Here is a 15,376-nt window from a genome sequence, read left to right as displayed (position 1 = left end):
CCTATTATACCCCTTGATAGGTCATACTGTAAAAAGATAACTACTGTTATTCACCTGTTAATGGTTTAAATCTTATAGCTGATCTGTGTATAGCCTCTTCAGGGGAGATACAGGATTGAACCCACTCTGAAATATTCTAGAACAGTTGAAAATGCTTAATAGTTGGTGATTAGCATAACATATTCCGTAATATTATGTTTCATTTATTATCTGTAATAAAGATCTTTATAAACTGCTGTGTAATATATGATATGTGAAATACTGTGTGAACTAATATATGCTGCAATTTAGCCTAATTGGTTATCCAGCAGTTACTCTCGTAAATTGTAAACGACAAAAAAAAAAAAAAAAACACAGACACACAATATATAGTTTGGATTAATAAAGCCTTGTTCTGAAAACAATGTCAAATACGAACATACTGTATACATTAACAGCATCGAGCCTAAATACTAACAGTATTGATTTATACCTACTATGATAAATTATATTTCTAACTCATGTGCAATTATAGAAACAGAATATTTACATGTTTAATGATGTTAACATAAAATATTTTAAAAAAAAATTGTTACGTAAATTATTGAAATATAGTTTCCTGCTCTGCAGGAATATAAACATTATTCTAATTTACAATACCTCAGGTATAAAGAAAAAAGTACTTAGCAGCTGTATTGATATAAAAATACATAAACAATGACAAAAATACAAAAACTTCAAAACATCTTTTTTTTGAGAACTAAACATGTGCCATAATCGGGGGACGTCACAGCTGACATCCTCCATAGTACAATCTAACGGATTGAGAATATTGATTCATCAGGTAGCTCTGATTTCCTTTTACAAAGGCAGGAGTTCAAAATGACTGAAGACTGGAGTGCATATTGATACTGTATAAGCAGATATTATTATATATTCGTAATTAATATGCAGAGTTGAGAGTTAAGAACACAATGTAGAGAGATGTTAATATGGAGATTTGTATCTTTTCTAACCAAGGCTCTTATTACATCCTGTGTCACTTTCCTGCTATTTGTATAATTCCTGCTAAATTACGTATTTTGAATAATGTACAGACATAAAGCTATAGTGCTATTTCATAGCAATATCAAATAGGCTAAGAGACTATGAAATAAAAAAAATATATAAATTGTTCATAGTTTTCATCTGCAAGTATCTAATTTTCTTTATGTTGTTTAAACAGTGCCTTTCAAAGGGTCGACCGAGTGAGGGTGGACTTGAAAAACTGTCCTTTATTACTGAAATTAAGTGCTAGTTTAAATGTATACTTTGTTCAAGTATTATTAATGAAACCTCAAGTAAATCTACAAGAAGAAACACAACATGCTATTTATTGTTTACAATTCATTTTGACCTTTAAAATAACTTCTACATTTTTTCCCTAAAATTTCTTTTGCTTAGCTGCTATCGCTTTTTAAAAGGAAATTTACATCCAATTATAATGAAACTGTGCAGAACTTTGCTTATTATTGAATGAGCAAAGGCAATCTGCAAAAAAAAAAAAAAAAAAAAAAAAAAAAGGAACAGCTTCAATTTGGATAAATATTTTAGCTAGAATTTTTCAAGGCCATATTAGCATTCATTCTGAAAAGTTACAAATGAAAGACTGGATTATTAATATTAGCTAGTTTGGTCCTTTACTTATACTTGTGAAAATACAAAAATACAACAGAGTCAATTTAACTGTAGATACTTTTACCCAAGGAGCTTTACTAGGATGGGAACTAAGTGATAAACCCAGTCTGCTAAATTAAGGCAAACTGTTCTAAGATAAATGACAATTTTATAACTGTAGGCTGTTTATTTAGATTTTTTTCCATTCTTATGCTACATATATTATCCTATTAATACACATTTTAAACTATATCTTAATTTGATGTTGATCAAACTGTAATTTTCCAAAAAGCATTTGCTGTTGCTCAGTATACTTTAGGTGCAACGTCATGTACTTTTTATTGTTCTGTTTTTTTTTGTTGTTGTTGTTGTTAAACATGGAAACCTGGACATTAAACTTCATCTTATCCACCTGCATCCACTATTTATCCATCTTATCCACCTGTATCTCTAAATCGGTAATCCAACATGTCCAACATACTGCTCAGGTATAGATGGATTTCCTTTTCATGTTTCATTTTCGCAGTTTGGGTAAGAATTAAACTCCAGTAAGCCAAATAATGCTTTCCATGACTCGATGTTATGTAAAGTTGGGTCCAAAAGTCTGAGTGCACTACTAAGAACTTCACACACTTATATATGACAATTGATAGTTATCGAATATTACTATTATTAAACAAAATGTCATTGCAGTTAAACTGTGTGAAATTGAATATGAATATGTTAAAATTCTAAGTGTTCTGCTTTCAGATGTCAAGCTAAATGAGAAAAGCATTATAGTAATGCACACAGACTTTGGACGTTGGGATATTATATACATTGAATTGTCATCTGAAATGCTATAAATTCAAGATGAGAACATCACAAAGACAAAACATCGCATATAACATCCGCAAAACAAACAGAAGAAAATATAGCAAATATGTACAGATCTCCTGGTTCTTCTCCACCGTCTAACTGTACTTAGCTCAGTAATCACTTGTGTGAACAAAAGGGGACTCAGGTTTGGGATGCTTTCAAATGACTGCAAACACTCGGAAAGCTTTACCTCCTGGAGGGTTCTGCATACTGCAAGACATGGAGTATAATGCATTTGAGAACGATTGAACATTTCAGTTTAATCAAGGATTTAACTTTTTATTACCAATAACCAAAAAATGGAATTACCACCTGTTTTCAGATCGTAGTGTTTAAATGATAAGATGTCACTCCACAAGTGGTGTATAATGACTCGTATGAAAGTGGACACTCAGGGCTTGAAGATTTTGCAATGTTTCAAAAGTATATCCTTATTTTTTAAATTGTCTACTAGGTTTGTGTTAGAATTTTATAGTGATAGTTATATGTTTAACAGTGTTTAACTATCAACAAAGCTTTAGTTGTGCAATCTCTGTTCCAATGCAAACTCAATGAAAATAATTAGAATAAGCTGCAAAAAAAATTGTCTGATGAAATTAAATCAGTGCCTGGAGGTGCATGCAGACTTCTGGACCGTTCTGTAATCTGTTGTTTTAGATTTGAATGTGACTGGTACGGTTTTTATTCCTAATCAGCTTTGCAGTTATTTCGCAGGCTTGTACCCTGCCTCTCATGGTACAATAAAAGCCTAAATTATGTTCCTGTGTTCTGATTATGTTTGAAGTTCAACATTAGCTTTGCAATCTGAACAAAAAATCGTAAGAATATCTCTGAACTTGAACAGCAAAGATCTCGTGGGAATCTGTACAGATTTAGACTCATGAAATGGTCTTGTGTGGTTTTTGTGTACCTCTCAGACAAAACGTTGTTTTGATAGGCGCCATAGTAGTACAGCCTGTTTTCCACTGGCATCACATCAATGTAGCCGCCCTGTTCGTTATTTATCACGCCGGCGTGAATGGCTGATCTGCAGATACTGGATTTCTGAAGATCAAAGGAGAAACCAGTAATCATGCAAGACAAAAAGAAAGTGAAATAAACGTTAAGCTAATACTTTCAGTTTGATACACAAATTAGCTACTAGTTACTATAAATGATTTGGCGTAAGTGATAGAAAGGGTGTTTATTCACTGTTATAATTACATTTATTAAATGTACAGTAATTTACTAGTACCGTATATTTTTAGTAATATACTGTACATTTAAAAAAACAGATACTTCAGCTTATAAGTTACAATAAAGGCGCTGTAATAAAGCAAAATATTTACTTGCATATAAACTTGAACTCATAGTGGATTTGTGTTTGCCTAAAATAGTCTGAAAAATCCACAAATTTTTAGAAGACCATTCACACTCATGCCTACAAAAACAGAAATCCCATGATGCACTGCATTCTGTTTGTATTTTACTGTACACTTGGTATGTTAAGTCTGCTTAAACACTACTAAATGAAACACTACTTTACTTTTGTTATGAGTTGATTCAGGTAAAGGTGATTTAATTGAGAGAAAATAGGAAGTCAACAAGGACCACATAATAAACTGAGAAGCAGTTACATGAAAAAGGTGAGGATGTTAGAGTGGGGGGTTCAGCTAGAAAACTGCCCATTTCCAAAATATACAAAGTTTAGCAACTTAGCAGTTTCTGAAATACTTAAACCAGCGCATTTGGTACTAAAAAACATGCTACGTTTAAAGTTACAGAGACCACATCTGATATTTGTTGTGAACATTAACTGAAGCTCTTGAACTGTCTCTGCCTGAGTGTGTGTATTGCTCCACTAACACATGATTGGCTGAGCGGTTAACTTCATGAATGTACGATAAAGTTCAATACTTACATCTGAATAGATTCTGGTCCCAATAACTCTGGAGACACGAGGGTGTTCTTGCAGACAGTTATGCGGACAGTAAATTCTATAATGCATATATTAACGTGTGAGTTTTTAAATCCCTTGACCCTTTCAAATCTTTTTTTATAAAGCATCATAAGTAGAAGATTTAATTACACAGTGTACTGCTTTAGTAAATTGCTATTATGATATGATTAGAATTGCAGCGAGACCTAATGATAATGTAAAACTGGGCTCATTACCTGGGACAGTGTTTAACTGGGCTTTCAAATGGGCAGAATGTAGACGCTGTAGTCTCACAGTTAATACCTTGTACTGCATCAAACAGACAAAATAAATAATCAGTGCTACATTATTTATAATCTGTTTACACAGCTATAGCATATTTGTTCTTCTCAGACTTACTGGACACTTTGGACACAACGAAGGCGTTGGCACTGTTATATTTCCTATAAACAGCACAACCATTACTTTACACTACAATAATCACCAGAGCAACAATTTTACAATATCAGTTGTTGTTTGATCGACTGACCCAAGAGACTGAACTCCGTTTTTGTATGATTTGATGAAAAACTCCTGCCTGCCCTTTCTCGTGACATCCAACCAGCCTCCGTTGTTATCAATCACTCCGTAATGAAGGGCGGCTCGGCAGATGCTCGAATGCTGCAAAAGATGATGCTAGGTGAGTACTGGGATGAAATCTTAAGATTTTGACAAATGCAATGAATACGACAAATGCATTGAAAGCATTTTTGCATGCATACGGTTTATAGTACACATTCTTTTAGCTATAAAAGGAATAGAAATATGGGGCATGCTTTTTATTCACCATCATGGTATAATTCCATATAATTTCTACAAGAGTTATTTCCAATCCACTTCCATGTGAGCTAATATTTAATATAAGTGCATGGGGACATTTTGTTTTGTATATAAATCAGCTCTTTTGTTTTTGCCACAGAAATTTGCATTTCCTATTTCGAAGAACTTACTGAAGTCATATTAGCAGCAGCATCAATAGACTTTATTTTTCACTTTCACTGAATGTAACTGAATTAAACTATGAAAGCTAGTTAGGTGAAATTTAAAAGGAAGAAGGAATGGTCATATGACTAAAAGTATCTTTGAATAAATGCACAAATCACTGTGATCTGGCCAGCTAGCCGACATGCTAGCATTCGTAAAAGCGTGGGATCCAAATATATAAACAAAACATTTGACCATATTGTGTCCAAGATGTCACTTACTCTGTATTCATTTCTTCTATATGGAACTGTTGTGTAAAAGCACAAGCATGGGTGTGTTTCCCATAAATATTGGAATGAGTTTGTTTCATCTGTGTGCAAATCACTGCTAAGGTTTATACAAGAAAAAAAAAAGTGCTTACCATTTCATAATACACTGTTCCGATCACTTTTGCAGACCTGCCCAAACATCCAGCTGGACATTCATACCTGCACCAAGAACAACATTCAATACTGTTGCCTAAAAATATGAGTGCACTACCAAGAACCTTTTATTTAAACTAGTAATTAAATTCTAAAACAATTTAGAATTTCTGTGGATATGTTTAAGATGACCCCAAAATAGTCATGCTCAAGTTTCCTATCTACTTCAGTGGATAATCTGACTGTAGATTACTATCTAAAAAACTGATGCTGTAATCATAAACCTTATCCAGGGAGGATTAAGGGTCTTGCTCAAAGACCCAACAGTGGCAGCTTGGCAGTGCTAGGGCTTGAATGCTTATCCGCCGATCAACAACCTAGAGCCTTAACCACTTGGTGCCCCTACAAAATAAAATAAACTCATACTGGACATCATTTCAACATACTGAGTACTGACCGATTTGACTCTTCTACACTGATACTCTATACAGTAATGTATAATGATAATCTTACTATCACTCAATGGTGATTGGTTAGTTTGAGTAATTTACCAAAAACCTTTAGAACAGTGTTAAGAAAGTGAAAAACAAAATCAGCTCTTGGTAGTGCTGAGAAGTATATAATCTATCTTTGCTACCGTTTGTACCTGTTACACGTCGTGCCTTTACACTGGTCTCGAAGTTTCGTGTCACACGTTACAAGTTGTGCTGCAAAAAAAAAACAGAGATCCAGCACAGCAAAGTTTTGCATGTCAATGCACATTCTTCACTTTGCATTTTGCACTTTTCTACTGATGCTTTCTGAAGGAATTTTTGGTACTGCGAGTTCGTCTACTTGGATTTCAGGAAATCGTTTAAATCCCGCAAAACCTTAAACTACCCACGAGCAAACCCTCTCAGCAAGGAGCTCTCAGCAAGGAGAAAACCAATCCTGCATTCCTGACTCAGGCTCACAATATTATATACCATATGTGTTTGACAATGTGTAGAGAAGTAAGAGCAATTGCAGACCCCCACCTGCTAAACATTAAGAAAATGTGTAATATATATAAACCCTGGCAGTGTACTTCCTTTCATATTCGTGATCACTATCACTGTCAACATACATTTTAAAGCAATGTCAGAAAGGAGCTGGAAAACTATCAAGATAGGTAAATATACGGATGAGATCATAATTTCATGAATTGCAAATCCGGGCAAATGAAGGTTGTTATGTAAAGTAAACATTTTCATAAAGCCCAATGGTTTGGGCCAAGGTCTGAGGGGACATGTCATGTGCGTAGCTCCAGACAAAAATGGGAGGGATTTTTGTATTATTCTAATGATTTTTTTCCTATGAACCACAATCTTACATCCATTTCAAGACAAAACATGCTTACACATCTGTTCGGTGCTCACAACGGTGACGCTGTGTGTGTGAGTGTGTGTGTCTGGGCGTCTTGTGGTGATCGGCGCTTCGGGTTCGATGACGTTGTCTTCCTCGGTCTCCTCGTAATAGTATTGATTGTCTTCTAGAAATCAAATGGGACACCTAGAGTCAGATCTGGAAATCTGTGTGTAGTATGTTATTAGTTAAGAATCTAGAATGCTTTAATACGAAAATACAAAACAGAGTGGGCTGAAAGCATAATAGTGATGGTGTAGTGGCTAAGCTTCGATGCTAGTGTCAGGCGGAAGAACGTGCCGGAAACCGAAGTGCAATTCACGAGGTTTAATAGAGAAAACAAAAGGGCAAATGCAGAAAATGGCAAACCAGAGCTAAGCTCCAGGTGTAGCAAAACCTGGTGAATGCTACGACCAGAATAACGTAAAGAGAACTAAACTGTGGAAACAATACTATGACACATTGTGTACGCAGCTTGCGTAGTCCAGCAATGTTCATCAGCGTAAACTGTAGTATGGACAATGAGCTTGGTGGGGAACGGAGGTTATATAGCCTGGAGGCTGATGAGTGCCAGGTGTAGAACATTAGTAGGTAGGAGAGCTGCTAGGAGTGATAGGTGTGTTAGGTGAAGGTGTGGCTGGTGGATCCCTGACAGCTAGTGACTTCAAATTTAAGGGATTAAATCCTAGCAGTGCTCCTAACCCCCTTGAGCCAAAGCCATTTCCCCACTGCATTTTTAACACAAATCTCTCAGAGTTGAAGCAATTTCGGCATTTCTAACGTTTAATACAGTGTGATAGGAGCCTAAATATTACCGTGTACTGTCTCAATGAAAAAATATTCAAATTCGATTTTTAAATAGTTTTGAATAAAAATAATAATCACCAGCAAAGAAAAGTGTGCATCAGTTCCAAAAGTTCAGTCAAACATTTTTTTTTACCTTGTATTTTTTTGGACAGTATTGATGTTTGATCGGATGCTGTGATATCGTACCTTTGTAGCACAGATTGTCTTTACATACTCCTCCATAGCTGGGTGGACAGGCTGAGCACGGTGTACCATGTTTATATGGAGCACTTCCCCACCAGTTCCCCCTGCACAAATCACACACCCAGTCACTTACACCCACCTTTGACATTTTATTATTATGAGTGGGTTAAAGAACATTTTCAATATACAACTGTGATTTGTTTTTTATCCTGGGAGATCTATCCGTTGTCAGGAACCCTGGAATGGGAAGGGCTGCTGAGATACAATTGGGCTGAATATTTTATAATCCAGATGGCATTTTTAAGGCATTGGCATTGGCATTCCAAATTTTTGCCCAAATGATGAAAAGGTCATAAATTACATCTAAATTTTGTATGACATTTAGGCTAAATGTGTCCTAATTGCAAGCTTTACTCTCTAAAATCAGTCAATTCCCATTCTTTTAGAGAATTATATGGTCCAGATATTAATAATAAATATCTTAGAACTCCACCTACTTTGGTGAATAGTTGCAGACCAAATAAACAGCCTTTGTCCAGATTTGTCCCCAGACGTTCATATCATAGCACACGTTAACAGCACAACCGATCCGGCTGCTGGTTGCCCAAACAAGCTGCACACAATGAGGTTAAACACTGATCACGCATATACTAAACTCTACACAACACTGTATTCTGAAAGGAAAAAATCCAATCCATTGGATCGGGGTTCATGAATAATAAAGATTTTCAGATACCTGTGTGTAGTGAGTACACACCGGCCCTGTACATCTGAACGGACAATAAGGATTACATTCTTGAGGATATGGGAAGGAATAATCTTTAACTTCATCGTACCATGCCTGAACATGAGATGTAGGAGGGCGATACCTGCAGGAAAAGACACACAACATGACATAAGAATTAACGACAGTAGGTGTGTCAGGAAAAGATGATTGAGGGAATATAATGGATGTTTTCCTTCACTTGTCTGGTTAGAAACCAATGTATTACTAACAGCTATGCAGAGAGAGAGAGAGAGAGAGAGAGAGAGAGAGAGAGAGAGAGAGAGAGAGATACACATACAGTACCTTCCCCAGTGAACTCCTAGGTTCTGGCCGATGTAATTAAGCAAACCTTGTGGTCCATGTTCCCATAAACATGTCTCAGCCCATTCCTCAGCAGATCTCTCCAATTCAGTATCCCAGACCTGAAAACATACACATTTTCACCCTCATTTCTTAAAACATGACTTTTTAACATTCTAGCTATTTCAGAGTGCTAACTAACATAGCTCAATTGCCAACCAGGATGCTAAACTACTAACTTGATTTCAAACTAGATATGAAACTAATTAATACATATTTATTGTATTGAAACTAATGAATACATATTTATTGTGCTAACTATCTACCTTGGTTCATACCTAGCTGATGTACTGATTAACTAACTTGATAAATAACCAATGTGCTAATGCACTGGGTTGCTAAGTCAAAAGGTTTCACACTGGCGCCTTAGGCAACTACACAGGATGCTAAAATAATTCAACATCCTTAAGGTGCTAGCAGGAGTGATATAGATCAGGAAGGAATTCAATGAGCGTGAATTAAATAATGAAACAAAAACCTATGGCTTGTTTCAAAACCCGTACTCAATGCACTGTCTGCCTCACGTTAGAGCTTAGCTTGCTTTTCTTTACTTTTCTTTTCTTTTTGAGAGGTCCAATCACTCTTTCCAGTCTTTAATGCACACCATATGTGGCTTCCACCCACCTTTCCCCCTGTTCTGTGGGCACAGGTTCTCCTTGGCAGGTAAGTCTTGTGTTCCTATCCTGGGCCATTCGGGAATGAAAGTTTTCCTTTAATCGGCTGACCTTATTTTATTATTTTTTTTATTTATTATTTTTTTTGGAAATAAACAGGAAGGAACTGTAATTATGTTGGGGATCATTTAGTTTAATTCACCTCTCATACACTTATACAATATTTGCTTGCACACAACGAGCTAGTTCTTTCACAATTCACACTTTTGGCCTTGCTGGATGTCCCAAAGCACCAGACCAATTGCAAATCGGAACCAATAACTTTGCCTAAAATAGCAGCTTTTTTTCCGAAACGAGCTGCATGAGGCATTAATTCTGTTCTTGACACCTGGAAATGGGATGTGTGGTGGTTTGTAAAGGCCCTTCTCCAAATGAGGTTATTAATAATTGAATAACGCGGATGAACCATAAATAAATTGGCGACTGCTGAGTAACCTCCATAGCAGCAGAGCAATGTTAAGGGAGACAGAGCACTGAACACAAGTCTATTCATATTCATTATGTATAAAAAATCATTTATGTTCCCAACCAACATCTTACTGCACTGTACAAATTCATAAATTGTTTGTTGTGCCATTGATTTTATCTCCTGGATTTTGTATAAATCTGACTTTCATTTTCTCATTTATTCCATTTACAGCATTTTTCAGACACCCTTATCCAGAGCAGCTTATGTTTATCTCATTTTTAAACAACTGAGCAATTGAGAGTTAAGGGCCTTGCTCAGGGGCCCAGCAGCGGCAGATTGGTGGACCACGGATTAAAACTCACAAATTTCCAATTGGCAGTCCTACACCTTAACCACAATGACTACCATGTAGTAATATGAACTTAATGTATTAATGACATGTTTATAAGGAGAGACTTACAATATGTTCTAAGCCTGAGGAAGGGATTAGAGAACTGTAGCAAACTAATATTTTAGCATTAAACTACAACATAGCAACCATAATGGGATAAACATTAAACTAGACTGCAGCAGTAGGGGGAGCTTAAGTGCTGTTTTTTAGCCTGCTACATTAATATGAAGTATTTTTATGGAGTTTTTTGTTCATGCAGGTAAATTATCAAGGTGTGCCTCCTAATATTCCAGAGACCTGGAAACTAAACCGTATAGTAAAATAAACCGTATAGTATAAACAGTACAGTCTGTTTATTGATTCAGACAATTCGTTCTAAATGAAATTTTTTCCTCTCCATCATTTTTTTAACGACTTTATGTTTAGGTACCACATCGAGGGCTATACATTTGGCAATCAGATTCAATATTGTATTCAGACCAGTAAAACTATTCTGTTTTTAAAACCCCCAGAACAGGAAACACCCTCCAAAAGCTGACCGCTCTGTAAAGAAAACAAGGTCCTTCTCACACTCACTGACACACTAGTGTTTATTTCATTTAACACCTCATTTGCATCGAGTGTTTTTCTCATCTGGTCACATTCCAAGAAAGTACAAACAATTCCCATGAACCTGCAGGAGCTCATTTCCTCTTGCAGGGGGGGTAGAAGAAATAGTAAAAGAGGAAAGTGAGGGCATGAGTGTGTGAGGAAAAGAACAAGTGTGTATATGGCACAAATGAAAATGTGTGAAAAGAACCAGACAATGTAAAGTACTTTCTAAAAATACTATCCCATAAGCATTAGATCTATGTATCATCAATCATAAAATCAATCTCTCATCTCTCTCTCTCTCTCTCTCTCTCTCTCTCTCTCTCTCTCTCTCTCTCTCTCTCTCTTTCTGCCTCAGCGGTTCAATGTATGGAGATACAGATCAGGATGGAATGGAATATGGACTCTGAAGCATGCCCTGGTTATTAGTGTCCAGTTTGGTTTGGTTATTTCAGAGTATTCCAAGGAATGCCTCATTGATAAGAGAGCACAGAGGAGGATAGCCAGACGAGTCAGAGAGGACCAGAAGGCTGTGATAAGTCAACTAAGCACTCTGTGCCACCATGGTGAACAGAAAAGCATCTCAAAAACTTCTGTAACTCGGTAGCATTGCAAAAAAGTAGGGGATGTTTTTCCAGTGTTCAGCTGGCCAGTGAGGTTGAGTGATTATGTGTGAAAAGGAACAGGGAAGGCAAATGTCCCTATAGAGCAAGTAATAGAAGTAAGTAGTGAAATCAATATGTGTGGGGGTGCCTAAGTATCGGTGGGGTATAAATGTCCACACAAGACTAGAATATCTAACACTTTTGTTGTTGTAGGGACATTTGGTTGGTTCCTGTGACTAATACTGTTTGCTTGTTTGTTGTGTTTTGTTTTGTTTTTGTCAAAATTATCATTCTTACTCAAAAAATACTCCTCCTTTGTTTACTGAGGTTAAACGTAGGATTAGATGAGATGTAGGAATTGCATGGAAGGTGAGTGGAAGGTCCTCACAAGGATAGTAATAAAAGGATAGTGTGTGTGTGTGTGTGTGTGTGTGTGTGTGTGTGTGTGTGTGTGTGTGTGTGTGTGTGTGTGTGTGTGTGTGTGTGTGGTCGGTCTCCCACTGCTTTAATGAGGCTTTATAAATGTAAACAGTGGAGAAATGGCAGCACATAAAAGAACCCATTGAAAAATAAACAAACCAATCTCAGACAGTAATATCAGCCAAAATGAGCCGTTTCACCACAGTCAGGCTTCAGTCCTCTCCACAGTCTCCTTCCCTTTTGTTTTCCCTCCTCTATTCCTCACCATCATCTGCTCCTTATACTTCTTTCTCTGTTTTCTCTTTTTCTATCCCCCCTTTCCCCCCAGCCCACCCTCCTCTTAACCATAATTTATCCACTGTCTCTTCTACCAACTTGAAACCGTAATAGGAGACAGCTCACAGTCGGCTTGCTGGCTGAGCAGTTTTTTTCCTTCCTCTCATTCTTCTTCTTTTTTCCTGCAGTGCTATAGGACTAGACTCTTTCAGATATGACTGTTAATATAAATCCTATCACGTATAACTAATAAAAGTGTCCTGTTCAGTTATAAGTTTTGTTTACTGTGAAAGAGATCTTTTAAAGTTCTCTGATCTCGTGTACGGTTTTCAATTTCCTTAAAAGTATCGCTGCAACACTGACAGGAAGTATGATGTCGTGATGTCATGATTTCCTGAAAAGGTGTTTGACTTTTACTCTAGTGAGTGAGAGAGAGCAATCTTTCCTGTTACATCTGACTTGCAAAGATGGATTCATAAAGACTTATGGTCATAATTTATTTACCAATTATTACATTAGCTGTTGTATATAGATTTAAATGCCGATGATTTCTATATGATATAATAAACATACTCAATATGCATGGACATGAGTCTAGACTGTGTCTAAATAATCTTTTACCAGTGTATGTTTTCAGGTTTTCTATCAAAAGCACTGTTGATATCTTGATTCTGATTGATCAGTGAAATGATGATGATGATGATATTGATTACAATGATGCTTACAATGGAGCAACAACTGGTACAACACTGACAGGCTGAAGTTTTCAGAGAGAATGTGGCTTTGTTTATTTTTTATTTTTTTGGAAGGAGTCTTGATTTATGCTCAGAGCTCATAAATTCTGGCATTTCCTAATTGCTGAATTTCTCAAAACAGGCAGGTTTCATTGATCTTTGCAAAATGATCGCAAAGTTAAAGCATTGTAAGTAGAGTGATTTAAAAAGTGGGGATTTTTTTATGCTTCTTGAGTGTCACAAGAAATGTGCTGAGTTGTATTTCTACATCCTGATCATCCAGGATTTTCCTCACTTCATCTCGAGAAAGAATCCTGTATTTGAATAGAACTACCTTCTGTTCACTCACATTAATCCTAAAAAACTAGAATAACGGTGACACCTGACACTGACTCAGTTAGGCACTAATTACTGCACTGTACTGGAGACAAATCAACATTTACGCTATAGTTACATACCATGTATTCCATATTGGATGCAGGTGGATAAACTTGACCTCGGAGTTTGTTGTGCAGGTCCAGGATGGCCTGTTTATCGATGGCACTGATTGCCCGCTTCCCCCTGGGTTTTGCTCCGCTTTCATCAGCATATTTTTCCAAGAGAGAGCTCAGCTCCGTGGCGTTAAAGAGAGTCATGGAGAAAGCGCTCTGGGATAAAAAAACAAGAGCAAGTCCTCTTAGCCATGTGCGACTCATAGTGATGTGACCTTTGACCTTCAGGAGATAAACTTTGGAAATCTGCGTCTTGATGTCTGTGGAAGAAAAGAGGAGGATTAGAGCACATCGAGACCAGGGGTAAAAATATGGAAGCTTTTTAGAGCGGCATTAGTTGTGACCGACTGGTTTACAGTCTAAACTTAAAGGAAAAGTTAACGATCTTTTCTTCATTTGCATAATAAATTCCTTAGAGAGAAAAAAATATTGTATTAGGATAATTGGCTTGCTTTTGTATTTAGGTAAAATAATACTAGCTTAGTCTCAGTAGTGCACTTTGACTTGGAGCTAAGCTGCAATCAAGGTACCTCACAAAAAAGTGTGCGGTGCAGTTTCTGATATTACAATTATCCCATTAACTAACTGCCAAATTTGTATATAGTGAACTAATCAATTAGCACACCACAATTTCTCCAGAAGGAACTTATGTTAAGGGATTGGTTCTAAGAAGTGTGATGAATGAGCAATTTCAGCAGAAATTGTTAAAAAAAAAGTTTTAAAAAAAATACGTCACACATAAAATTTTCAATCATTTGCTTTCTTGAAAATTTAGCAAGCATAAAAAATAATTTCATTTGCATTTGAATGCTGCTTTTTTTAAAATTAATATTAAAGCATATGCATACCTATGGGAATTCCTCAGATCTTCTCCAGCAGGTTAATCATGCTCATACAACTTCTATGTGAGACTCAAATTTATGATTAAGCTTCCTGAGAGAAAATGTGTTAAAACTGTATATCCGTGATGTGAATAAACTTCTCTTCGGTCTCCTCTGGTTCACCAATGCACCAGGCTCTGCACCAGGTTTGGATTTATGCTGAATTCAGCTTCTGGTGTCGAATATCTCGAGGAAAAACACACCTCTATATCCAACCCATTCAGAGTTTAGAAGGACTTAGACCAACGGCACCGACAGCCAGCCTGGAAATGGTTGTGTGTGTGTGTGTGTGTGTGTGTGTGTGTGTGTGTGTGTGTGTGTGTGTGTGTGTGTGTGTGTGTGTGTGTGTGTGTGTGTGTGTGCATGCTGGTTATAATATCTTTGTGAGCCCAAACGTCCTCATATGGTCAGTTGTCAGTTATTCCTATTCTTGTGGGGACATTTGGACATTACAGGAAACTCATGTTTTGTTTTGTTGTTTTCTCTTGTTTTTTTAAATTTTCAAATTAAAATGTTGGTTATTAAGTTCAAACTTAGAGTTATATTTAGGTGTAGCAGCTATTTACACCTAAAATAGTAGCTAACTATTTAGTATTAGCATTGATTAAT

At 36.4% G+C, this 15,376-nt stretch overlaps 1 protein-coding gene across 1 annotated transcript; it reads right to left on the bottom strand.

Moving 5' to 3' along the window:
* Nucleotides 1–405: 405 nt before the first annotated feature.
* On the bottom strand, nt 406–15,017 carry crispld1a (cysteine-rich secretory protein LCCL domain containing 1a). The gene is made up of 15 exons (XM_027176167.2): nt 14,735–15,017; nt 13,854–14,146; nt 9,239–9,357; nt 8,906–9,038; nt 8,667–8,782; nt 8,173–8,273; nt 7,175–7,306; nt 6,443–6,503; nt 5,796–5,862; nt 4,941–5,071; nt 4,811–4,854; nt 4,648–4,720; nt 4,394–4,469; nt 3,404–3,537; nt 406–2,703 (listed from the first exon to the last, which is right to left on the bottom strand). Exons 2-15 carry the CDS (start codon nt 14,088–14,090, stop codon nt 2,652–2,654), a joined length of 1,476 nt encoding a protein of 491 aa, XP_027031968.2. The 5' UTR covers nt 14,091–14,146; nt 14,735–15,017; the 3' UTR covers nt 406–2,651.
* Nucleotides 15,018–15,376: the final 359 nt, after the last annotated feature.

Source organism: Tachysurus fulvidraco, chromosome 25 (genome assembly GCF_022655615.1).
Source record: "Tachysurus fulvidraco isolate hzauxx_2018 chromosome 25, HZAU_PFXX_2.0, whole genome shotgun sequence".
Taxonomy (NCBI): Eukaryota; Metazoa; Chordata; class Actinopteri; order Siluriformes; family Bagridae; genus Tachysurus; species Tachysurus fulvidraco.
Note: the sequence above shows the minus strand (reverse complement) of the source record. Positions and strands in the feature narration are given on the sequence as shown.